This window comes from Rhamphochromis longiceps, linkage group LG8 (assembly GCF_057381845.1).
Source record: "Rhamphochromis longiceps isolate RC_006_pf linkage group LG8, R_longiceps_female_GT1.1, whole genome shotgun sequence".
In the NCBI taxonomy this organism is placed as follows: Eukaryota; Metazoa; Chordata; class Actinopteri; order Cichliformes; family Cichlidae; genus Rhamphochromis; species Rhamphochromis longiceps.
In genome coordinates this window covers 17,755,954-17,783,220 of record NC_140564.1, presented here as the reverse complement: position 1 = coordinate 17,783,220, position 27,267 = coordinate 17,755,954, and the positions used below count along the sequence as shown (strand labels likewise).

General features: G+C 43.4%; 1 protein-coding gene across 2 annotated transcripts in view; it reads left to right on the top strand.

Moving 5' to 3' along the window:
* The window catches only part of ankfn1b (ankyrin repeat and fibronectin type III domain containing 1b), a 160,426-nt gene extending 135,508 nt beyond the window's left edge, over positions 1-24,918 (top strand). For both annotated transcript variants that reach the window (XM_085416213.1, XM_085416214.1), the window contains 18 exons: positions 154-373; positions 610-817; positions 3,998-4,195; positions 4,954-5,067; positions 5,613-5,710; positions 6,411-6,501; positions 10,041-10,148; positions 12,239-12,338; positions 12,866-12,998; positions 13,093-13,212; positions 13,311-13,526; positions 15,890-16,056; positions 16,184-16,334; positions 17,930-18,098; positions 18,234-18,400; positions 18,551-18,758; positions 18,895-19,619; positions 19,704-24,918. In XM_085416213.1, coding sequence (XP_085272339.1) covers positions 154-373; positions 610-817; positions 3,998-4,195; positions 4,954-5,067; positions 5,613-5,710; positions 6,411-6,501; positions 10,041-10,148; positions 12,239-12,338; positions 12,866-12,998; positions 13,093-13,212; positions 13,311-13,526; positions 15,890-16,056; positions 16,184-16,334; positions 17,930-18,098; positions 18,234-18,400; positions 18,551-18,758; positions 18,895-19,619; positions 19,704-20,012 — 3,502 coding nt within the window. In that variant the 3' untranslated portion in view covers positions 20,013-24,918. The remainder of the gene's footprint in view (positions 1-153; positions 374-609; positions 818-3,997; positions 4,196-4,953; positions 5,068-5,612; positions 5,711-6,410; positions 6,502-10,040; positions 10,149-12,238; positions 12,339-12,865; positions 12,999-13,092; positions 13,213-13,310; positions 13,527-15,889; positions 16,057-16,183; positions 16,335-17,929; positions 18,099-18,233; positions 18,401-18,550; positions 18,759-18,894; positions 19,620-19,703) is intronic.
* Positions 24,919-27,267: the final 2,349 nt, after the last annotated feature.

Genomic DNA, 27,267 nt, shown 5'->3' with positions numbered 1-27,267 from the left:
AGACTTGAGAAGCGAACACATAGTGAATTTTGTACTCAGCACCTTTTCTTTCCCCTCTTTCTCCTACAGCGTGATGTATCGTACCAGATGTCAGATTCTGTTTCTTACTCCCACCTATCACTCATGTCTCCCATGCATCCATCTTTCCCATAGGGCTGACTCGGCCAAAATGACGCAGCCCATGAGAGGGGACCAGGCCCACCAGCCAGTCTCGGCTCGCAAGTCTGCCAGCTTGTCCTCACCGAGTGCTGCTCGCCGCCTTTACCGCAATTTGTCTGGAAAGTTCCGCGTGGGCACCAACCCCCCTGCTCTGGAGGACAGTGTGGTGTCAGGACGGGGAGGAGACAAGGAGAGGCTCCGCAAAACCACCATAGTAAGTCAGAGAGCGAGGGAGAGGGAAAAAATAATAAGCCCAGGAACATTGTAATCTAAAAATAGTCGGGGAAAACACGTAGACTTGAATAGTCTCAGGTATTGGCGTTGCACACCCAAATATCTATTTACTGTATAGCAACACAGAAAGCATGAAGAAAAATGGCGTTTTCCATGTTTGCACTGCAAAGAACTTTCCTATTCATTTTTATTCATTCCTAACATTCATTATTACAGTTTCAGAGTAATGAAGCTCTTTTTGAGGCAGTGGAACATCAAGAGTTGGACCTGGTACAGCTCCTTCTCTCACAGTACAGTCTGGAGGAGCTGGATCTCAACACTCCTAACAGCGAGGGGCTCCTGCCCCTTGATATCGCCATCATGACCAATAATGTGCCCATGGCTAAGCTTCTGCTGCGAGCCGGTGCCAAGGAGAGCCCCCACTGTGAGTAGAGAAGCAGAGCGTACCTGCTGGTAGTGATGGTTTAAGCTCACGATAATGTTAACAAAACAAATAAAGTTTCATCTTTTCATAGTGTTATAATACTGCATAAACACATGCGCGTGCAGTCTGGTGCTCACTGAAATTAAAGTTGCAGGAATTAACCTACAAAACAAATGTATAAATTTAGTATTTTTAAACGGTGGGAAGAGAAAACCTGTGCATTATTTTCCACGTGATCTTTTTATGAAATAAGAAGAATGTTTTTCTTTTGTTGGAATAGGATCTAAACACACACACACACACATGTGAAAACAAGAATTAGACAGTTACAGTTAGAATATGAGCATAAACCTGTCTTGGACTTGGCGTTTCCCCAGCTTGAACTCAAGCCTTCCTCTTTGCCTGCGTGCACTTGAACTGAGCACTCACTTCTGTGTACTCAAAACAAATCGAGACGCTGCTGCAGAGGCAATTGTCATTAGGTTTTGTGTCTTTGCCTCGAGCAGACAGCTTATCATGACGGTTTTAATTAGTTCTGGAGGCTTAATTTGTGCTCTGCTCCCACACTGGAGACTGGAAATTACAAGCGCCACTTCAGTAAGAGCTTTGAAGTCAGGGGAGCGCTTCTCCCAGGGAAATGATCAGAAGTCAGCGACACTTTCCCTCTGTTACACCGGGGGAAAGCAATATACTGCTGCTTTCTAATCAGCTTTGCTGATTTTGGATTGCAGCAAGCTTAGAAACTACCATAAAGGTGTGAATGATGAGAGATTGTGTTCTTTTCTCTCTTTCGATCTCAGTGCATTCATCGCTGTGCTGTAGTTTCGGTCTTTTCTCTCCCTGAACCTCTGCGGGTACCTCTGGCTCCAAAACCGTGTGTTTCTCATCTTCTGTTACAGACACAACCAACCTGTTATCGTTTCTCAAATGTCTTCCGTGTCCTCTCATGCCAAGTAGCCAAGGCAGAGGGTGGCGTTTGATTAAGGGAGAACTGTTGTATTGAACCAGCAATATCAGCGTCATGTAAATCAACTGCAGGTGTTAAAACATTACACAGTCTCCTTTCATTCACACCAGTAATGGATTTATCCTCACTCTACTGACAGTTTCACACATCTATTTCTGCTTTCTGCTGCCAGTGAAAACATATTAGAGGCAACAGAGGGGCAGCCATTGTGATGCAATATTAGTCATCTGCGTAAGCACTTTTAATTGTTTGTGATCTGGTGAGCCGCCGCCGCCTTCCTCTGTTAATGATTACAACTCGCCAGTAAGGCTCCTAGGCTGTTTGTGTTTGTACTTACACTTACACACACACACAAACACACACTTCATTTTTTTCAAGAACCGAGCCAGACGTCTTATAAAGGTATCATTAAATTGAAAACACTTGAATGGAAAGTGGTGTTTACTAAAGTTTAGTGTTTGATTGTGCTCTCTCTCCAGAACCCCAATAACTCACGAGACAGCGGGCCGTGCGCGCTGTCCGCAAAAAGACATAAATAGAGAAACAAACGAAGCAAACGACGGGACATAATGAAAGTCAAAGCTTTGTTTTTTCGAGAACATGCTCAAAACGCCATCTGAGGATAATTGACGCAATAGATGATGCAGACTTTTCCTTGAACTTTAAAAGGAATTGATTATGGCGCTTATTGTTATTGCCATGCTTGACTACACAGTGTGTGGTTACCAGAGAGACAAGGACAGGCAAAGACAAACACGCTCTCAAAAGCAACTTCATCTTCACACTATTAATCCCTTAGTGGCTCTCAACAAGACAAAGCCTTAATGTGAAATAAGGACAAATCAAGACACACATACACATTCATGACAGCTTCTGGGCCTTTTTCTAAGCCCAGAGGAGCTGGAATTATAAATCAACGTGAACCAATATTGTTATTATTATTATTTTGATTGTTTCCATCCAAGCTATAGTCCATGTCCAAGGATCCTCAGTAATAATTCTGTCCTAACCTAATTCGACCCTGACCTTCACGTAATCCCTTTAAAAAAAATAAAAGCAAAGAACTGCCTTCAAGTTTTCACATGAGTGTCTGCAGAGTACGACAGAGGTGACACCCAGAAGAGACGCTCAAGGTTGAAAAAGAGAAGCTCCCAGCCACCGAGGAGACACAGAGAGAGCCGCAGAATTAAACACCCAGATGGACATTTTGACACGGAGCTTTAAACTTACTGTCAACAGTGGAATCTAACGCTCAACAGTGGAATCTACAATGAACAAACACAGACCACACAGACTAAACATAGACACACACCGGTCCCAAACACTCCAAGAAATGACCAGCCGCTTGCAGGAGGAGTACAGTATCTCGCTGTCCTCTTTGACCTTTAGCAGCTTTACGTCACTTGTCCTGTAATTTGATTTGTACGATCTACAGCGATGCATTTGCAAATCGGAGCACCGTTGATCTCTGCGTTAACACCACCGGTCACTATGAGCGACCGCTCGGCACTGGGTTACAGCTCGTCTGCTCTAGCGATGCCTTTGAAACCCCTCTCCCCTTTTTGGAAAGTATCTTCTGGTCCTAGCAGCCTGTGGCGTTATTATAGTTTTAGTTGACTTTTTTCCGCACATTTGCAGAAAAATAGCTTTTACAATGGCGCTTTAAAGCGATGCCCATGCACGTTCCCACCGTTTTGTTTTCCCCTCTAACCGCACATGAAGAGCACTCCTCCCTCTCTCACCCCTCTCACTTTCATTGCCCCATTTTTGGTGTCATTTTCGAGGTGATGTCATTGCCCAAAAGAGAGACTGCTTAATTATATTAAATGCTGTTTATTGTGGAATCTGCCGCAGTATTTTGGGCAAACAAAGGCATTAAAAAAAGGGAGCAAGAGAGCGGCCTTCATAAGAAATTTGCACCGTTGCGGGCGACAGATGGGTTTCTAGCGCTATCTAAGCCTGCGCATCGTCCAATCTCTTAATAAAATACAGTGTAAATAATTTAGAACATGTTTTTCTTCATGGAAACATTCACATATCAAATAATAATAATAATAATACCCAAACATGAGAATGATCTCTATCCCCTGTTCGTGGGACAGAGATCATGTATTTGGTTTGGCAATAAAAGAGTCTCGTGTGATAAAATGCTTCTTGTTTTGATACTAAAATTATCTGCTGACATTCCCCCTCTCACTGTGTTTCCCTCTTAGTTGTGAGTCTGGAGGGCCGAGCGGTTCATTTGGCCACTCTGGTGCAGGAGGCCGAGCAGCGAGTGTTGGAGCTACAGCCCCAGGTGCGGAATGAGGGTCCCGGTGAGCGGGAGGGATCTGACCGTGAGCGCCAGCTAAAAGCTTGGGAGTGGAGGCTCCGGCTCTTCCGACGCATGCAGACAGGCTTTGAGCATGCCAGTAAGGCTTCAAGTTGATTTAGATTTTTTTTTTTTTCACATGCTAACCAGCCGATAAAAGTTTGCCGCCTGAATCACTCCTGCAGTCCAGCAGTCATCTTTGGTTTTCTTTTTGTTTGTTTGTTTTTTTGCACCCCTTTTCCCCCTCTGCTGTCATTCTGTCTGGGCTGACTTAATGGCTTCCACACTGGGAAGCCGAACACACAACTATGTGGCATGTATGTGTGTGCACAAACATAACACGCCTGTATTCCTGCTTTAATTTGTTATAGGCATTTCGTGACACGCTTAGTGGCAGACAGCTAACCCGCCCCCCTCTTCAGAAAGCAGACACTCCTCCCTTGTACCCACACCAATGTGCATTTTGATGTAAAAAAGATCTTTTCCCGCCTTTTAATTCTACATTACTCATGTAATTTGATGGGCATGTGTGAATGCACGTGAAAGTAATAAAGCACAGGTTGAAGGTTAATGTCTGTGCTGTTATATCCACAGTGAGAATCTGTGACATACTTGTGTTAAGCTTATATCGGTTTGTGAAGATTATAGGGTAAAGATGAAGCTGCGCTGCCTTTAAATGCTTTGATTTTACCATCATACACAATTTCACTGCATATCAAACCCTCTCAAACTGAGTGAGTGCACTGTGCACAGATCAAAACATGTAAAAGATCCCATTACAGTAATCTGACTGTTGTGTATTCTTGTGTGTACTCTGCTTATTTACCCGGCCTTCTCTCTGGTCCTCTGTCTCTCCAGGTCCTCCAGATGCTCCCAGTGTAGTTTCCCTGTCTGTCAGCAGCAGCACCAGTCTAAAAGTTGACTTCCAGGAACCTCTTTGTGTCAACTCTGCTGTGGTTACCAAATACAAAGGTCGGCCGTCACACCAGACCAGCCACTTCATTTAGAACAAACCACTCAGTATTACAATATGTAGAGTTACAAGTGGACATATTAGGTTCATTTCCAGCTCCAAGCTTTTTATTCTTGGACTATTGGAGAGTAGCTTTGCATGGCCCACAGTTCAAAATCCTTATTTAATCTCTACTTGGCCTGTTTGCCTGAAACAAGCTGTTGTTGCTTCTCTCCCTTAAAGGACACAGCTTTCTTCTGATTGGCAGTCCATTGGGTAAAATGGACAGTGGGTGGGACATTTGTCCCTGAGATGACAATATTAAGGACATCCGCTCTCTTTGACATCATAAAGCTCCAACAGCCTGAAGCTTTTGGCTCATAGGGGTTTTCTTGTGCATGCATTATTATTCTAAACCCATAGTGGGCGTGTTCAGTGTAAGCATTCATTACTGTAAAAGCATATTAATTAAAGAAAACAAGGAAAAGCAATGTAATTCTACTGTAAAGTAATGACTAGTGTTTGATAACTAATGAAAAATGTTTGTGTTTGTGTATGTTTGAAGTGAGCTGGAGCGGTAATCCTTCGTTTAGTCCTCTGCTGGGTGAGATGATAGTGGATGATGCCACTCAACTCGAGTGCAACATTACTGGACTAACATCTGTAAGTTTCTGCCGGCACATTGTTGTTGTTTTTCTTCATGCACATTTCCATGAGCTGAAGCACTTACAGATTCCTTCCAACTTACAGATAAAATGTTCCAATCACATTTTATCACCATAGTTTAAGCAGCACTATGCTGCAGGTTCTCCAGCTGTAGCTTGTAGAATAGCTTGTAGCTATTCTCTCACAGGAAGGGCCCTGGTATTGTTACACACAGCCCTGGACCCTTCTTTACTGTATATGTTAAGCGTCACACCAAACCCTATTCCCTCCTGACCACCCGTAAGCGATATTTGCAGGCAGCTGCCAAAATGATAAAAAAGAGCAGCTTGGTAGCCTGCCACCTGATTTATGGGTGGCATTTTTTAAACGGACATGGAGACAAATGGACACTCCACTGGTTGTTAGTTATTATGTGAGGGAAGACCCATCCCCCATTTAAGACCCCCACTACCAGCTAAAGCTCACTCCTGTCAAAAAAGAACAGGGGTCAAGGCAAGGCCAGTGAGTTTTGGCGGCTGGTGTGATTGATCTGGCTGAGAAAGGAGAGGCAGGGGCTCGCCGTCTGCACGCTGGGAGACAGAGATGCACTGAGCTCCACACATGCATGCAGATGGTCATTTACAGAAACACTTCCTTTTCGGTTGTTGCCACACGCAAGCAGATTCTGTCGTAAGTGTCCTATCTGCTCTCCTCCCAGGGGACCTATTACTACGTGCAGGTGTCAGCGTACAACATGAAGGGCTGGGGACCTTGGAAAATTTCCACACCGGCCTGTGCTGCACCTTCCAGTAAGTTGTCTATTTTCTTTGTATAAATATGAGTATTTTAAAGCCTGTGTCTAAATTTTACACAAAGCTAAACATAAAGCTCCAAATTTAGGGTGATTTCAAAACGTGCCCCTTGCTCTACAAGGTTTTGGCTCACCTCACTAAATTAATAACTGTGGTGTGTGTGTGTATGTTTGTCTTGCATAAGTGATTTGTTTCGTAGTCTTACACATAAAATGACCCGGGCATCGCCTAATTTTGTTAATTGAATTTGTCACGCTGGTGTCATTCCAATTTTGCTGTGCCATCACTAGAGGGATGACAGCTGGACTCTCCTCCAGCTCTGCCAGGGCGGCTGGGCGGGTTGTGGGACCCTCACTGCGGATGTTAGTGAGTGTAACAGTAGCCTCGGGATGCTGCTTGGGCCCAGCTGCCAGGAGAAGCCACCCGGGTTCAGCCAAGAAATTAACCGTGGAGTCATGTGCAACAGCTGAGCTGTTGACCGCTCCAGCTCTGACCCTCTTTCTCCCTTTCCTTCAGTCCATCTGTCTCTTTCTTTAGTTTGTGTGAAATTTTTACGTTTCCATGTTTTTGAGATTTGTGAAAGGACTCTTCTGACTGTTGCAGATGCAAAATGCACCTTTTGTAAGAGCGTGAGCATAGGTAGCATTGCTGTGGGCACACTGGCACGCTCGTGGCACATCTGGAGAACACATGAACATGTTTGTCCTCATCAGCACACAGTGTTTTTCAGCAAGTTTGTGAAACTAGGCTTCCCCCTCTCCTTTTTTTTTCTACTGTCCCACCGCTCTCCCTCCCCTCTCCCAGAGCTAATTTCGATGTTGCGTGTTTGTGTTTTCCATTTGGGCCTACCACTGGAAATATTTGTATGTCTGTGCTGTAGCGCGCGGCGCGGCCCCAACAGTGGGGGCCTTATACCGGGCCGTGGACGCCCATTAAAGGGCCCGCTTGTCTTGTCGGGACAGGCACCTTTCCGGGAATAGACCTCACCGTGTTTCAGCCCCATGCACCCCCCGGGGGGCTCCAGGAGAGGGAGTGGGGGGTGGGTTGGAGTTGATGTTGGTTGGGGGTGGGTTATCGTTGACACATCCTCTGGTTCTAATGCATAAGGGAGAAGGATTTCTGCAGAGCTGGTCATCTATGAGCAGAGAAGGCCAAGTGTGTGTTTGTAATACAGTGTACTGTAAGTAGGTGTTTTTGTGTAAGTGTGCCTCCATCACAGGGAAAGACGAAACACGAAAAGACAGAGGAATGAGAATATTTAGCGTTTTGGGGGTACAGTTAAGTTTGTGGTACATTAACGTTCCTCAGATGCTGTCAAGGTGGCAGGAGCACTACGTCAGAATCTCTGTGCACATGTTCAGTCCTGAACCCAAAATCAGTGGTGCTCAGGGGATCTGCCTGTCCAGCAGAGAATGTGACTATATGGGTCTGATCTTACCTGGATATTAATGTCACATCAAGTATAATTTATACAAAATAAGTGCTGTTTTTAATAAAATGTAAATTGCTGAGAGTTTATTAATTACCTGTAATTTTATCATTCCATAACTGATAACGGTCCACTATTAAAACAGTCTACTATCAGCTTAGTTTCCTTCTTCTCACTAGCCTCTGGTTATAAAAGCCAGTGAGCTTTCAAACACAAAATATGAAGTAGCTGACAACCCTAAAACTCAATTATATACCAGTTTAGTTTGTAATAATAATAATATGTCAGCTCATTTCTGCTAATTTTCTTACTAATTTTTCTTTTATGTTAAGCACATTCAGCTTATGTGTCCAATATAGACAAAATGGCCATTGCCATTCGAGCAGCTCAAGTAAGGTGGTACTATAAGCCAGGGGTGTCAAATGTAAGGCCTGGTGGTCAGAATCGGCCCAGCAACGGCTCCAATCCACCCCACTTGACAGCTTTGTAAAGTACGGAGAGCAGATATTTTTTGGGACTTTTACCTGTCTTTTTATAAGTTTTACAGGTTTTCCTGCTGATAAAGACCTCCCCCACAGCCATTCATACTACACTGATATAGTTGATTAATAGGTAAACAGTTAAATGACAGAAACATTCCTGTTTTTCAGTGTCCAAAATAGAATTAAAAAAAGACCATTTTCATAAATCAACAATAATTTTGTTTCATTAAAAAAACTTGCTGAACATTAATCTTTGTACCACGTTTCATGACAGTACAATTGACAGTTTTGCACTAATTAAAAAAAAAAAACGTGAAATAAGATGTTAGCCTGAGTGGCATAGTGTTGGAGTGGTTACCATTTGGTGTTGCTATTATACTGTAGGCTTTTTTTTTCTCTCAGTGAAGTTTGCAAGTTCTTCGATTGCCTGAATAAGTTGCTGGTGGTTCTACCTTGCCTGTAGGTATATTGATTGTCTCTCCGTGTTAACCCTGAGATGGACTTATAAGCTGTCCAGGGAGCATCCAGCCTGCTTTTTGACCAGGCTTCAGCACCCTGTGACCCAACTGGGGTAAACAGTCAAGGTGATGGATGGACGGATGGACGGAGGGACGGATAGATGGACTTAAAACCACATAATGTCGCCATAGGGCCATAAATATTTGTATAAATTTTGATCATGGTACAACTAAAAATGCTAAAAAAAAAGCTAACTCTAGACCAATGTGTGTAAACGAACCAGTACCCTAATTTCGTCATGTTGGTTTCCGCTAAAAACACCTATTATGTATGAGCTCTGTGAGTCTTGATAAATATACACTCACTGGCCACTTTGTCAGTTACACCATGACATCCTTTTGGCTTCAGACCTGTCACATAGATTCAATAAGGAGCTGTAAGCATTTCTCAGAGATTTTGGTGACATGACAGCATCACGCAGTTGCTACAGCTGTCTCGGCTGTACACTCTTGATGCAAATCTTCAGTTCTACCACACCCAAAAGCTGCTCTATTGGACTGAGATCTGGAGACTGTGGAGGCCCTTTAAGTATAGCGAAATCATTGTCATGTTAAGGAATCTAGTTGATTTGAACTTAGTGACACAGCTGGAGACAGCTATCAGAAAATGAGTACCCTGTGGTCATAGAGGGATGGACATGGTCAGCAACAATAATCTGGTAGACTGTGGTGTTTAAAAGTTCAGTTGGTACTAAGATGCCCAAAGCGTGACAAGAAGATGTCTCCCACCCCATTACTCCAACAGCAGCATCATAACCCAAGGATAAAAGGCAGGTTGGATCCATGCTTTCAGAACTCAACGGACTGGGAAACATTTTTCAAATCTTCTCTGGGAATCATAGCTTCAATTTCTTGTTCTTAGTTGACAGGGGTGTTCTTCTGTCATCAAGATCCAGTGTATTGTTCAAACAGAGATGCTCTTCTGCATACATTGGTTGTAACAAGTGGTTATTTGAGTAACTGTTGCCTTCCTATTAGTTTGAACTTCAGCAGGTCGTCTACATGCCTAAATCCATAGATTTGCCACTACATGATTGGCTGATTAGATAATTGCAGTAACAAGTTGTTGTATAACAGTTTTTCTTTCTTTATTTCATCTCCCTGAAGGTTGGAGGGACATTGATGGCCGCGCTCCTCGTCAGAGAGGACAGAAGGAGTCATTGGACCAGCTACTTGGGCAGATAAAAGAAGCTCACCGCCACTGTGTCTGCCATGGTATCAACAACTTTTTGACCAATTCGAAGGGGCTGTTTTCCCCCAGAAAGACTAAAAACTAATATGAGAGCTTGAAGTATTTGAAGCCCAACCAAATTTCAAAGGTGTTTTAAACTTAACCTTAAGATCAGTGTTTAATACTGGCACGACTTCATGTTTCATGAGCATTCTTTTTCCTGCGCAAAGAAACACAACGATGCAGAGTTGAAATCACAGGTGTAACAGGTTGCTGTGTTTCATCTCAGCATGACAGACACTTTACAATCTCAGGCCGTACATATTAAGGTGACACGTCGCCTCAAAAATAATACCCTCCCGTCTGTCTCGGCAACCCCTCCCCATCCCTCACGAGTCTTTCCATGACTCAGCCGTTTCTCGGTTGAATACCTCTCCCTCTCTGTGACAAAATGCAGATCAGCTTCTCTCACACTCAAGCTGTTTATATCCCTAAACACTGCTGGCTGTAAGCTGGTCCCATAAGTGTCAAAACCTATCCACACTGCCTCTTTTTACATGACGGCAAACTGCACTTAGCCTTGAGCAAGTTGTCCCTCTTTTTCTCTCACACCCACACGCCCAAACACACTCACCCACTTACTATTGTCCACTGTGGCTAGACCATATTTGCAACAGGGCAAGATGCAATATAATAGCCGGTATTGAGTGGCTCTTGGTTCTTCAGACGGTGGCTGATTGAGTTTGAGAGTTCAGACACGGTAGTCGAGGTGGCGTGTCCTGGGGTCATGTTTGTTATTCCTGTAAGAGACAAGTCCCGGGCTGGAGTCTGGAGAGGGCATAAATTAACACTGACTACTGCTGCCTCCCCCTCTCGCCCCCTGCAGCCCACCAGTCGCCCTGTCTACTGTCCTCACATATATACACACACATAAAGATAGACAGGCTCACACACGGGTACGCGTGTACACGAGCAGACGCAAATATTCAAGTACATGCTCTCGCTTTCAACTCTTGACTCCCCTACATGTCCATGTACGCACCCCCCCGCCATCGCAGCCCGGCTCAAAGCCCACACCACCTTCTCCCTCTTGTCCAAACACTATTAATTAAACTGTGAAAGAAGTCTTGACTAACCCAGGCACCCCAGCAGTCAGCCCTTCTTGTCTCTCTTACTCAGTGTCAAAGAGCGACTGAGGCCTGGCAAGGCTGGAGCTGAACAGAGTCGCGAGTGGAGCGAAATTTGGGGAGGTGAGAAGGGTCGAATGGTGCTTTTTTTTCTGGTTACTACACCTCAACTCATCCACCTGAAGAGAAAATTAGTTCTTCTTGGGCCCTGAATGGGGAGGTTTATTGACTTTAAGTGGCTTGGGGCTGGAGTTACCTCACCTGTGGGGAGCTGGGCAGGGGGGGTCTGTAAAGGGTTTTGGGACTCATGGTTTCTAATGAGTGGGGAGGTGCGTTATCTCACCAACAAGCACCCTTACAAACGCACACATATAGATATGCATTCACCTCTCTCGCTCTGGCCTCCAACCCCCTCCTGGTCCACTAAAAATAAACACGTCCCCACAGACTTGACTGACCTCCCCTGTAGGTGAGCGGCGAAGGCTTAAGACACATACAGACGTACACACACACAAATTACGACAGCTCCTTGACTCTGCGCGTATGGCTGTTGCTCGAGGCTTGCCATGCTCCAGCAGCTATAGCGTGTACAGGTAAACACACACAGACACACACACATGTACACACAGCTCCTCTGGGACCTGAGAGTAAGCAGTTCCCTTTAGGCCCATACTCTGCTGCTGGCAGCCAGCTTGACTGTCAAATGGTACCGCACCACTGGAGAGCATGTCAAGAAATATTCCACTCTGACCGCGATGTTGGATGTGTCAGGTTTGTTGTCAGTTAGGTAACTCTGGTAACAGCCTGCCACTGGGCTTAGTTAGGACAGGAGTAGACACCAGTTTAGAGAGAAAACCAGTCAGAGTCACGGCTCTATTGTGTCTGGTATGCTATTTGTGATTTTAAGCATCAAGGGCATTGGAATAGTTATTCAGGTAATCTGACTCTGTTGTTGCTATGGAATTAGCTTAATCCTTTCTGTTTTTTTCCTGTGTTTTTTCACACAGAGCAATGCAAAGCTCCACCACAAAGCAGGAAGCACTCAGTGTCCAAGAGCCTGCGGCACCTTTTCCAGCCCACCAACAAATTTGTCAAAAGTTTGAAAAGGTAGAAGAGAGTTTATCCTTGAACCGTGGCGTAAAAATTAGAGCACTCCATGTCCTAGGCTTTTAACTATATGTTTAACAAATCTGGTGTGTAATTTGTCATTTTATTTTTACACTCTCCCGCCAGATTTTTAGTTCAGGTTTATTTATATAGCACCAAATCACCGCAACAGTCACCTCAAGGTCCTTTATACTGCAAGGTAAACACCCTAGAGTAATAGAGAGAAAATCCCAACAATCAAACTACCTACTATGAGCAAGCACTTGGTGACAGGGATAAGGAAAACCCCCTTTTAACAGGAAGAAACCTCCGGCAGAACCAGGCTCAGGGAGGGGCGGCCGTCTGCTGTGACCGTTTATAGGGTTGAGGGGAGGAAGACAGGATAAAAGACACGCTGTGGAAGATACCTTTTTACGATGTACATTTACATAAAACAGCAAAGTACTGATTCTAGTGTTTTTTGACATTTAAACATTCAGAGCTGTATTAAATACTCATACACACATTTTTTCTGCGTTTCCTTCCAGAGGTCTCTATCTGGCGTCCATATTCTACAGAGACGACAACGTGTTGGTGACTCCAGAGGAGCAGATTCCTATTGTGGAGATTGAAGATTCGTATTCAAGCTCACTGATGCAGGACTTTCTATGGTTTACTAAGGTGCATGGACCACAGTTTAACTTGACAGTCACATATCTATGCATTTGCACAAATGATTACAATGCCCCTTATTATGATTCCTATCCCGCAACAGGTGTCCTATCTATGGGAGGAAATTTCGTGGCTGCAGCAGTGCCTCGGTCCTTCCCAGACGTCGTGTTCATGCACTCTGCAGACTCGCCTCAAGATGCTGCAGGCCGTCTCCCATCTACAGGTAGTCTAATAGTTTTATGAGTAAATTATGGCGGCTGTGATCATATGAGCTCAGTGTGAAACATTTTAGGAAATATTATCTGATGTTTTTTTTATCAGGGAGCACTGGGAACCCAGGATCTTGGTCAGGTATATTTTGAGCCGATCAAAGACAAGCATGGTAACGCCCTGTTGGTGCTGCTGAAGGACATGAATGCGTCTCCCAACCTTGACGGGGTACGCTGGACGCAGCTTTGTAAACTGCAGCTCCAACGAAAATCTATATCATCCCCCGAAGAGCCCACTGCGCTGGACATGCTCCTCATCACACTTCATGTGAGTCCGGCAGGTCTTAAGATATTACTGTGTAATTGTAACATGTAATTGGCTCGCACAGAAATATAAAAAAAAAAAATCAACAAGCGGTTTTCAAACAGAAACCAAAACTCAGAAATAACACAAAACCATGGGACCATGACAGCAGGCATCTTTGTAGACAGTATCTGCATGTGAATGTGCAGAATCGGGACATACAAGATGAAATTTTACACAATCTTACCTCTCATGTCAGTGTGTTGTGTGTTGTCCAGATATCCACTCTCTTCAAAACAAGCTGATTGGCTCCCATATTGTAGAGAAGTGGGCTGGCAGTGATTAGGAGTTACCTCAGTTTTGTACATTGGGCTATTTTTTGCTTTTGTTTTGGTCAAAGAACGCTTCCACAGCAGTTTATGTTGCATTTATGTTACCCGAGGATGTGGCCAGATCAAAGCACGTCGAATAAAGGGCTTTGTCGACAACAAAATGCCCCGAAACATGTATTTAGTGGAATCGCTGAGGCTCTCATTCACAGAAAACCAAACACAGCCTGACAGACATGAGGCACCGAGGCAGGAACAATAGGACTTTAAATTGAAATCTGCTTCCAATTACAAGTTCTGTTTGTGCAGACACCCTTTATTTAGACAAACATTAATCACCGTGACTCTGCTCTTCCATTTGTCACTGTCATTATTAGGCCATTCAGCATACTGAGCAGACTTGTCATCAGATTAATTAAAATGCCAAACGTCAGGTCAATCTGTGACAGCTCAACATGTAAACGTAACCATCTTGAAGTCGCTTCACGTTTTAAAGCCGCTTATTCAGCAAGTAGCAGTTTAAACTTTCAGCATGTTGGAGACGATGATGATCTAACCGTGTAACTGTTGTTATTTAGTGTTATATAACTAATTCAGTGTGGCTGTTTAGTTCAGCAAAAAAAACCAACCAAAAAACAATCTGGAAGTAAACCACAAGTTGATTTTGTCTATATAACTTAGTAAACCTGATGCCATTGTTGCAATGCTGTTTGGCCTCTAAAGCACACTGGTTTTGTCCTGTGGTTCCAAAACAATAGCGAAGATTCCCTTTGGCAAAACCACAGCTCACTGAAATATTTGTTTTGTGGCCAGTTATGAACAAATTATATGATGAAATGCGAAAAAATGTGCTGATGGGCTATTCTGCAGGACTGACTTCCACTTTAAACACGCTGGAACAACATGAAAAGCATCCAAGACTAACTGAACAGCGAAACATAAAAACAGGACTACTGAATGAGAGGATGCTTACGGAGAAAAAATTAAAAGCACAGCCATCATGTAATTCACCCCGTTCAACACTTACTTTCATAGAGTTAAAAATTACTTCTATAAAGAAAAAGGTACTGAATTCCACAGTTTTAGTTCAGTTTGGGTGGAAATTCCACCATACAATGCTGCTATTTTTACCCCCTGCATACCTTTAGGTCATGCAGTGTGACAACAGTGTTACGGCCATGCTACTTTTGGAACAGGAACAGTCCAGAGTCTGGTAGAGGTTTTTTTCCAGTTGCAGAGCACCAAATCACAGAGATGAACTGATGATGATTTATCCTAGCACTGTCAGTGAACATAAGTGGACACCAGACACTGAAGGTAAAAATGGTGTTTAGCCATAACATGTGCCTGGTTCTTTTTTGCTCTAAAAACAAAACCACAGCTTATACGTAGTTTGGCCGACCATTTGAGTTTGTAAACAGCTAACAGTAACACCGGACTGATTAAATACATTTGGTACCTTAATTGTGGCAGACTATGTCTAAAAATGTACTAAAATACAAAACTCACTGATGCATATTCCCAGCAGGGAGGTCAAGTAAAGACTGGCCAGTTCTAGTCAATGCTAGTTGACAGAAGTTAGAAGATACACATTTAATGGCAAATGGCTTGATAATGATTGCTATCAGCTTGTCATGAGGAAGGAAGTCAAGTGCTAAGCTCTGGTTGATGAGGCCATTACCTCATTTCCCATTAAAGAACTGAGGAGAACCATTGAGGAGAATGGAGCTCAAGAAGGATGTGGCTGGTCAGAGCTTGCCAGCTAACTTTGTCTTAGATGGCCCACTCAGGCAAGGTATACGGCTGAAGGATGTTATGCCAGTTACATTGAAATACCAGCTGAAGATGTGGAAGGATTCCCAAAACAGTGAGCATTTGGGCTACCTTGTCCACAAGGCTATCACGAATACGCCCCTTAGTCTAGTTTCTTTTAATAAAAGACATGCAGACTGCATTACGTCTTAAATTTACTCTGTATTTCCATCTTGTGTATGTTTGTTTTAGTGGTATTAAAATGCAATGAAAAGTCTTAAGGGACACCCTGTCTGCTGTTTCTAGGAGAAGCTGGCGTACCACAGGCGTAGCAGGAAGCTTTTGTCTCCAGGCTTATATCTGGGCTACCTGAAGTTGTGTACATCGGTGGAGCAGATAAGAGCACTGGTGCCCCAGAAACTCCCCAACGTGCTCTGTCATACCAAAATTCGAGACAACAGCAATGTGTCCAGGTTGGGATCACGCATTACCTAATGTGTAATTGAATTGCAGTCCTGCTGGTTAGGCTGATAAATTTCAAAAGCAAGAACTAAACTAAACTAGCAAAACAATAAAGGAGTTGTTTCTGTGATATTCCAGAGAGGAGTGGCAGTGGCTTCAGGCCCTCAGCTCTCTGGAGGAGTCACTGGAAATGGACCATGATGTACAGAGTGCTCCCCATCGCCTCCTACAGGACCTGCGTAATGCCATCAAGGACCTGATAGCTCACATCAACATTCCTGGCAATCAGGTCAGAACAAGACAACTGTATCTATTTAGTGAGTGAGTCCACAATTTGTTTAGTAAAAGTGATTTTGACTGATGCGTAGAACCTGGGGAAGCATACAGCGAGTCAGGCAGCAGCAGAAGCAGAAAGCTCTTTAAAATGACTCCAGTGGAAATTGAGGCAGCGCTGGTTAGACCACTAATTCTACATGATTTCTCTAAAAGAACATGGTTTGAATTCCTGCACAATGGCAGTCATTGTCCATTTGACTTTTCCCACCAACTGTTCAAATGGAGGAGCGCCAGCACCATAAACTTCACTGCTATTAAAAGTTACATGACTATGAAGATAAATATGCACTGTGTTGATACATACACACTGTCACAATCTTGAGCCGCCTCCTATTTCTTTGTATTTTGCTAGAAAAATGGAACATTGAATGACACTCAAAGCTCTTCTTTGCATTTTGGCTACTTTTTGTTCCATTCTGTCAAGATGACCCCACACATCACCAGACACATCACTGGTTTATCCCTTTACTTTGGTGATTTTTTTTTAATGCTTGAATGATCCACAAGTCAGTGTTAAGTGGCTTAACAAACAAAACAAAATTCCTCTGAAAATGGTCAGGACTAAAAATGAGTGAAAAAGCAGCCAATGTCCAAAAAATGTTTGAAAGACCTTCAGGAAGCTTGAAGGACTATTGCTCAAAGTCTTTTATTTAACTGTTATAAGAATGAAGAACTGGAGACTTAAAGGTATGAATCACTCATGTAGGGAAATCTTTGTAAATCAGTTTAAAGTGTAAGTGTAAGAGTGTGATAAGGTAACCCCCAATGAGGTCGCTTTTTGTTATACAAGGTTTTTTATTGGTTCCTAATTCTGCTATTAAAATACTGAAACGTATAAAATTGATTTAAATAGCACTCTATGATCCATACTCTGTAAATCTTAATAAACTTGGGCTCAATTACTTGATCTTTACTGTGTTTATCAAAGGAAAGTAGAAATGACTCTTAGAATATCAACCAATTATTACAACCTCCCAGTTGTAGGATTTCTTTAAGATACAGAGAGAATCTAATTGGATGAGGGTACAGCGACCTTGAATATTGACCTCCAGAACCAACACAGCAAAGTGTTTACCCCCAACGGGTTGTGGCAGATAGCTATCCCTGAACGTGGTTCTGCCGGAGGTTTCTTCTTGTTAAAAGGGAGTTTTTCTTTCCCACTGTCGCCAAAATGCTTGCTCATATGGGGTCCTATGATTGTTGGGTTTCTCTGTAATATCATAGGGTTTACTTTACAATATTAAGCACTTAAGGCAACTGTTATGTAAATAGAACCGAACTGCATTGAACATTTTGCCAAATTTAATTTTCTGTCCGTGAGACTTAATGTTCACAGACAGGATGTCAAACAACCTGAAAACAATTCCTCTGCCACAAAGTTCTTGTACACAAACAACACTGCATATATATTCAAATGAAAGCTTAAGATTTAAATATAAATATCTGTATTATGTCACATTTTTACAGTCCTAAAGGACTTCAACTAAGCGTACATCGATACCTGTGGAGCCAGAGACCCACAGAGATCACCTGTCTCTTTGTGTTTAGGCACAGGACTTCCGTATCTACAGCCAGGAAGTGTTGGAGTTTGGGGAGAAAGTGTGTTTCCTCCTCCTCCTGCCACCTTCAGATGAAGTCTGCACGGCTCCCGGTCAGAATAATCCATACTCCCCGCGCTCCGGCTTCCTCACACTGCCGCTGCAGATCTTTGAATTGGGTTAGTTTATAAAATTTTATGCAGTATTATATAAAAGAAATATTTGAAAAACTGCTGTTACTATATGTGTTTCTCTATTTCAGAAGATTTTATATTTCTGCTTTTGGGTCTTATTGGATTTCTTTTCTTCCTCAGTGCACTTTAATGCCTATTGCCCCAGTTTCATCGGCCAGTACTGCAGGGTGTCCGCCTTGCTGGAGCTGGAGTCCCTCATGTCTCAGCAGGCACTACGGGAGGCCTTCTCTGAAGCTGAGCTCCTCGTTGCCAAGAAGAAACACCAACAAGTTCAGGAACACATGCAGGTATGACATACTGTCAGCATGTCAGCTATTTGTGATTTATCCGAGCCTGTAGCATAGTCTAGGTGTAAATATCCCATTATGATGGACAATCCCAGAGTAGCACAGTATTAGACGTCACTGTAACTTATGATCTTAATAACTTTCCCAAAGCAAATGGAGGAGGTGTGGCGGGATGTGAGATGGATTATGGATGCCTTGCAGTACGCCCGCTACAAGCAGCCGACAGGAGGCATCTCTGTAAGCTGGATAATTGACTTCTCTAAAGAGGTGATGCCTGACAAGCCTCCCTCTACCTCATCTCAGCCAGACTTCATGCCCTCTCCTATGCCTTCACCCGAACGATGCCGTAAGCACTCAGGTCAGAAAGACGTCTGATTCGTGTGGTTCCAAAAGATATTTTTTGTACATGAGCAATTTTTTTTATACCAGAAAATGTGATATTGTGGAATTATTGTACTCATTTATAAATTTCTTTCTTTTCTTGCACCCTTTAGATTTTGCTGGACTCTCAGATGAGGAAGGCTCCTCTGAAGTTTTCCTCACTACCGACAGTGACTATGACTCCAGTCGTGCCCAGAGCCCCCGAGAGCTGGACCTGTTGCCCCCTTCACCTCTCTCGTCCTCTGCGCCCCTGGAGCCCCGTGGTTTCCTGCGCATCGACGGGGGCGGCTCAGGAGGAGGAATGCATCTCAGCGGGGGTGGACGTGGAGGGGGAGCTCTGCGGGATTCCACACCAGACGTCCTCCAAGCATCAGAGCCGCAGCACGGGAGGGAAGGAGAGAGGTGTGGAGGAGGTGGAGGCTTTCGATGTGGAGGAGAAAGGCGAAGGGGGGCTCCGGAGCTGTTTGACAGTGACTTCATCTTGCCCAGCAGGCAGATTGAGCTTTTGCACATCACAGAGAAGAGGCAGGCCTTCTGCGTGAGGACCAGCAGTCTGGAGTTCCCTTCCGCCCACCAGCAGCCTTACTCCTACCACACTACTTGCCCTTCACCTTCCACCTCACCGCAGCGAAGATGGCACCGGCCCTCATCAGTAGACCGCTGCTGTTCCGCTGAGCGCTGCCTGTCACGGCTTCCGCCGGCACGCACATTATCAGAAGACAGCGGCACTCAGAGACTCGCCTCACCATCACCTGCTGCTCTCAGGAAAGGCTGTCATGCCACACTCAGAGTCTACCCGCAGTACCGCACAGGTCTGCCAAAGGAGACCAGCGTCAAGGTATTGATTCATTTTCCAGGGATTTTCACTCAGAGCGCCTTGTGTTTGTTTTGGCAAACGCTAATATCTCCTCCTACATTTCAGCTTTGTGTAACTCCAGGCACATCCGCACGGGAGATGGTCCAGCTGGTGGTGCAGGAGATGAACGTCGTGTCCCGGCGCATGATGGGAAGCAGTGAAAACGGTGACGAACAGGAGCAGTGTGTTTACTACAGTCCTGAACAGCTGAAGCACTTCGGCCTCGTGCTGGTTGTGGACGACAGAGAGAAGTGGTTACAGGACGACTTCTGTCCCCTGGAGCTTCAAAACCCCTGGCTGAGGGGCAAACTGTGTGTTCGTATTAAGGAGTATTCGCCACTAGCCCTCAAACACAGCCGGGCCACCACAGTGTGATACTTCCCAGAAGTGAGAGGGGCAAATCTTAAGAGTTCACCCCGTGCCGAGATTCTGTTTTGATAAACGTACTGAACTGTCACGCTGTCTGCAGGCTCCTAAACTCTACAATTTTTTCCCTCTCACTGTGTTGATACTGTCTTCGGCTGCAGCTATATCATGTTGTCATATTTTCTGCTGTGTTCTGGTTATCTGAAATGCTACTCCGAGAATCTGTTTCCATGAAATCTGTTCTCCCATACGTAGAACCTTTCTTTTTTTGTTGATGAACATCAGAGACCCTCATATGGACACCAAATGAACAATAACAGTAGAACAAAGAGAAACTATTTTTTTTGTGCTGTCAGAAGTCATTGGGTAAAAGATTGTGATGCTGAGCGAGATTAATGGAGCGTCTCTTTGACTTTTGGCGTGATTGAGGCCAGCAGATAGAGCCGTGCGAGCTGCCAAAATGACATGGGCAGCATCAGCGCCTCCCAGCCACACGCGGACACGGCTTTTCCTATGAACCCTCTTATTGTGCTGTCGGCTCCAGCCGTCCGGCCCCATGTTCCCAGGATGTGGGCTCTGGACTTAGCCCAGGAGGCAGGAAGGAAGGGGAGAAGTACAGAGGTGGCTGGCGTCTCTGCTCGGGGATGCAATGGACCCGACGATTTGGCCCGTCAACTTGTCACTCAACTGCTCTTGGCCACTGTACTGTCTAGCAGCAAGCAGCCAAGGAATTGAGAGCATGATAGAGAGTGAGAGTGAGGGGGAAAAAAGAGTGAATAGGAAGGAGGGTGGAGGTTACATCACATAAACCCCAGCACTAACTCCGGTGCTCCTTTTCTCCCTTTTGCAGCAACAAGTCTGCTGTGTAGTAGACTTAGTCACAGTGTAGCTAACCGATATGATCATCTTGTGGAGAAACACAAAATAAAACCAGCTGATTTGGGTTTTCAAAACAGAGAAAAAACAAGCAATACTTTTTACTCTCTCCTTTTTTTTTGTTATTCTAATTAATGGAGAAAAAAAAGCATGCAAACCTTCCAGATTTGTGCCGAGTACATTTCAAGTACTGTAGTCATGCTGTGCTCAGAGTTAACTAGTTCAGTGTTTTGTTGTGTTTGATTCAGTGGTGTTCCCAGATGCAACAGAAAACGGTGCACTTCAGTCTAGAACAAGTTATCCCAAAGGGTTGTTAAGAGGCCCACCATTTGTAAGATGCACACTACACAGTATATCCCAAACCATGTCTGACTCTGCTTTAAACTGTGTTACACATGAAACGACTCCAGCAAAGGGACTCGTTTGTTTTTTTTTACATTTCTACAAAGCGAGACTCGTGGCCAACTGATCGAGCCATTCGTATTTGTATTAATAGGAGGCTTTAAGGTTATGTGTTGGTCCTACACACAGTTTATCAGACCACCATCTGCATGTTGTTGCAGTTTCCTGTCACCAGGGGGCAGTGTCAAAAATCTGTGGAACACCTGGTCCACGGACTACTCATAGACAGTATAAAAGATGGAAACAGCTACCATAACATCACATTTTAACCTCAAAGACCACTCTACTCAAATTGAGCACTTTTTTACTTTACTTACTATACTTTTTATTAAATCATTCACCCAGTAACACACACATTTATACAGTACTATTATTCAGTGCCTAAGCACTAAAATTCACATGCACGCTCACATTCTGATGTATTAATCGAGGGAAACTTGGAGTTCAGTATTTTGCCCAAAAATGCTTCTCCATGCAGACTGCAGGAGCTGGAGATCGCGCGACGAGTTTTGTCTCCTGCCACCATTGCCATGGGTCTGCCACCAGGTGTGATTGGTGACTGCTAAGCACTCGTCAATAAAAAGTCCATCGCCAATAAACATACCCTGGGTATATTCATTTCTGAAACACCGTACCACCAAGATTTACAAAATGAACTCTAACCAAAATCAGTGACTGAGACCATAAAGTCAGCTGGAAAGTGTTTACAGAGGTCAAGTCAAGTCAGAGAGTTGTCCCAGACTCCTCTATGGGACCAGAAGTCTTTTTGCAACCACAGGTAACACCCCCTGGTGGCAGTTAGAAAGAATGAAGGTTTAAAGGACTTTATCTTAGTTTTACTTATTAATACCAGAAACTACCTCCATCTTTTATGCTGTCTATAAGACTACTCCATCAGCTTGGTACACCAGCCAGTTTTGGGTAAGACTGACACTATAACCTATGAAGAGCTGAAATGAAATAGAGTGCCCACTTTTCAGCTGCTCAGTATTCACTCTATATCCCCATTGGGCTGTACACTGTTGGGTTTTAGAGGATAGCACACTCTGGTGGACTGCATAAGCTGCATGCCCAAAATTCTTCACTCTGCGTAGCCAAATACCTACGCAAATGGATACAGACACGGGACCATGAATTCTGCATTGAACAGCTGCTCTCAACTTAATTCAAGAGTATAGTGGTATTCCCATCTGTTCTTGCACTGTAATTCTGGTTGATCAGGTACAATCTCCCACAAAATTTGCGTAACACTTTGTGGGACTACATCACGCAACACCAATTGGGTCTTCAGCTAGCCAACACAAGGTAGCTTGGTAGTCACATCATGGAGTCATAGACTAATGTTACAATATTGAGATCAGACCCAGGTCTGCAACCACTTGGAGTCAGTCGCCATCTTTGATGATGTCAAAGATGTAAAATTGCAATAAGATAAAGTCATTAGGAATCTATACGGAATCTATTAGTAACAACACAGTGATTTACTGCGATAAATTGACAAAATTCGCATATCTGTTACATGTAGATGCACAAAAATTCTAATTAAACAGAAATTAACATCAGCTACTTCCATTCAGAGTTCAGCCAGAATCTCATAGACAAAAAGAAAAAATCAGATTCCTTCACAAACAATAATGTTGTTGATGCTGGTTGGCAATTCAACTACAAAATGACACACGTGCTTGGTGACGCGTCACAGGCAAATTGCACTCACTGACTGACTCGCATTGATGACAACGCATTGATGGTCTGTCTTTGTTTATAAATTACATGCCAGCTAGTTGCAAACCTTTGACAATCTGTATGAGAGTGACTACAGTGAGTCTGAGTCAGACACCAACTGTTTGGAGACAAGTTGCCTCCACCAGGTGACCAGGTGTGCAACCTAGCCTGCAATCAAGCATTGTCACTGCAAACAAAAACAAAAAAAAAGAAAACAATCAGCACAATCACTCGGTAGCCACTGATTTTTTTTTTTTTTATTTACAAGGAGGTTACCATCCTATTTTTACTCTAGTGTGACTGAATCACGCTGCACATAAGACAACTTTGACATCAAAAGTAAATTTGGGTTTGGCAAAGCGCTCAGTTAAATAAAACAACTGATGCCAAGCGCACATTCTTGCTCTCGGTCTTGCAGTTAAAAAGTAATGGCTGGCTTGTTATGACTTATACTCGTGCACATAGCAAAGCTGTTGACTCACTGGTTTTTGAAGATGCCCACATCAGAAACATTTTCACATCTCAGTTAAATTTAAAAAATCATCTGCTTCACTCAGCTTACTGTATAACTTCTAATACTGGCTTCTGCTGTATGTTGGTAAACTGCACCAAAGAAGCAGTTCAAGTATGGGAATTTGTATATTGTTGCTTTGACTGTAATTACCACTTGTGGCCACAGAGGTCACTGTTGCCTATCCTCGGCAAATGTTACATAATGTTCTTAAATCTACTCTACCTCCAAAATATAACATCAAAAATATTCCTTCAAACTTCTTATCAATCAGAACTTAAAAGCCAGAATGGAGATTTCTTCATTCTAAATTATACATTACAATTTCAGCCTTATTTCCTGTAGAAAGCGTTTGGGACTTTGAGAATCCCATACAGGTACAAAACACCATCTCTTCTTCTTTTTTTTAAAATTATAATTCCATTTGTTGTAACTCGGAGATGCTACCAGCAATAATGCTAGCAATCTTGCTATACATAAAGCTCCATCGAGAAATTCCCCACGACACATAAATTGTCTCAGCAAAGGCAATTCTCATGGAGACCTGTATTTTTCTTATTAACCCCTATTCATTCTTAATGAATTGGGCCTCTTACCAATCTACACTTTCTTCTTTTTTTTTTAGATAAACTACTGAAACACTTGAAAGACAGCAGTCTGTGCATAGTTTACAGTATCTCATTCTAACAGGAAGTTTTTCCCCCCTCTCAGCTATTTTCAGCCTATGATAAATAGGTTTCCTCTTCTAAAATGTCAGCCAAGCTCAGCAACGTCTTACCGTCACAGTGACCTGCAGAATTTTCAAATGTAGCACCAGAAAGGTCCAAAGGAGGAGAGTTTGATGAAGTCGGTGGACCTGGCCTCAGTTACTGTAGCATTCCAGGTTCACAAGATGCCATTGAAGCTTTCACAGAGGGAGCCAACAGTGGTGTCTTTCAAAGTGTTTACAGACTCAACTTACTTTCCGTACTCCTTTTGTTTACTTGTAACTACTGTATAAAGATGTCTTAAGACAAACTGTTGTTCTAATAAGTTGTAATTGGTTTTACTGATGGCTTGAACTCTTGTGTTAGCGCCTAGATGTCTTCTTTATTCGAACTGTTTAAAGCCGTTTTTACGAGGGCCATCTGCAAAAACAAATCACACAGCCAGAAACTGAACTATGTATATAGACGAACGAGACCAATGTGGATGAATGTACTGTATCGGCCCTAAATGTGAAAGTAAATGTAAGACGGGTTATCATAACAGAGGTCAAAGATCAGAGAAGTAGCAGGCTGGTTGTTGTTTTTCTTTCTTTCTTTTCAGAAAAAATTCCCTTTCCAGTCCAAAAAAAAAAAAAAAAAGAGTTAGGCACCATGTTTACAAGGAGTTGGCAGATGCATCAGGCAAAGTCATGAAGGAGACATCACGTCACTTTTTTAAAATCTATTTTTATTGAACAATAAATGAATATTACAAAATGAAAGCCTCGGTTGTTTTTGTGGTTTCTTCTCTTGTTATTGCCGCACACAAGTGTAGGAAGCCTCTGACCTTCATGTGTGTCCCACTGAGCAATAACAACTTCTTTTATGTGATATTACCTTTTTACACTTCCTGTTTCACAGATTGTCCACTCTACAAATGAACTGCACTAGTTTGTGAAAGCTGAAAACTCTGTCAGCGTCACTGACATTTTTAGCTAGAAGGACCAAGCAAGCTTGTATTTCAAGTGTGTGTAGATCTGATTCTGTGGGGCTTATTCTTTTAGTTTGACGTTTCAGCCACATGCATGATACATTCCCAAAAGCCATTCATTCATCTGATATGAATGAGGGTGACAAATAGAGGGCTCTTGTTGCTATATTGAAATGACCTCACCGTTCTTTGCCACCCAGTTGATGAAAACTGAATGGTGGGCAGCTGCACTCTGAATCTTAGCCTATAAGTGGAGAGGGAAGAGCCATATAAGGCAAACAGAGTAAACTCTCCATGGATGAACACTCATATATTATATAATCCAAATTCAAGCGCAAGCATCACGTTTTGAATTAAATTAAAACAAATCCAGCGACAGATATGTCTTTTATGAAAAAGAAGTATTCTCTGTGAAGAAAGACTGTAAGAAAAATTCATTCGGCTGCCCTAGAGAAGACTCACAAATTTCATACACCCATTTACAAGCATAAGCTTTATAGTAGTGATGCATTTCAGAATAGATGTCCCCTGTAACAATAGCATTTCCTGATGGGAGCCAACTACACCCTAGCACAAGACAGGAACAGTAACACCTCAAGAAACATGGCTAAAGTGCTGTTTTGGGCTCCAAATTTCCAGTTTGATTGAACGACCAAGAGTTGTGCAAGAGGACCAATCCACCAAGGGTCTACCCCACAACCAATAGGAACCAAAGGATTGTACGACAGAGAAGTGGTAGATAATGGGAACTAGAAATGTTGGGAAGGTGGATTTAATGTGTTCTTAAAGTCTGTCAAATGCCACTCAAATGTTGAGTCAGAAATCAAGGTCCTTAAGTAGGTCCTTAACCCATCAAGTATCTGCTCCTTCGTGCAAGAAGGAACAGGATGAGCCCTGCCAGAGCTACGAAATGATCTCTGCCACTGGTGTGAATGCCTCTGACCAAGCAATCAGAAACAGACTTCATGACGGGTACCTGAGCACCCGACATCCTCTAGTGGGCCCTGTGCTCACTGCCTTGCACTGTGGACCCTAATTGGCATTTGCCATAGAATTGGCAGGTCCACTGGACCTGTGCCTTTACAGATGAGAACAGGTTCACGCTGAGCATGTGACAAACATGAAAGCGTCTTGGGAAGCCGTGGAGAATTATGTGTCCTGCAACATCATTCACAATGGGTTTGTTGTTGGGTCAGTGAGGCATATCCATGGAGGATGCACAGGCCCCTACAGGCAACTGCAACCTGACTGCCATTATGTATCAGGTTGAAATTCTTGTACCCATTGTCAGCCCCTATATAATGGTGCAGTGGGTCCTGGGTTCCTCCTGGTGCACAATAATGCTGGGCCGCATTTGGTAAAAGTATACAGGCCTGGAGGATAAAGGAATTGATACCACTGACTGCCCCCCATGTCTGCCTGATCTATCTATCTATCTATCTATCTATCTATCTATCTATCTATCTATCTATCTATCTATCTATCTATCTATCTATCTATCTATCTATCTATCTATCTATCTATCTATCTATCTATCTATCTATCTATCTATCTAAACCTTAAAGCCCATCTGCATGGCAGTAAAATATGCATTTATACATGCACACTGATTAATCTTGTGTGTTTTCATACAGTGTATTAATATGTGCAGCTGAACCATGGTTGAATTCTGGCTGGCCAGGCTGCTTTCAGCAGGCTCAAATCACAGCACTCCCTTGCTAACGCCATGTGTTTTTTCAGCCCTTGAGCAAATAAAATGCTGCATGCTTTGCTGTCAACAGATCCTACAAACACTAATGTGGAGATGGACGCACAAACCCACACCGATGCACAACACACACAGAGCAAAGACTCAGGAATCTTGAGATGTGTAGATGTGTAACTGTGCATGTATGTGCATGTATGTAGCAGATTTACACTATATTATGACAAATCCATACACACTTTCCCAAGCACTTTATTACACCTATATCGTGCTATAATTCACCCTTGCCAGCACGCTACGCCTTTAAGAGCAGCCCCTTACCGTTTATTGACAGTAACTTAAGAATTGTGCTGGAATTCTGACACCTCCTA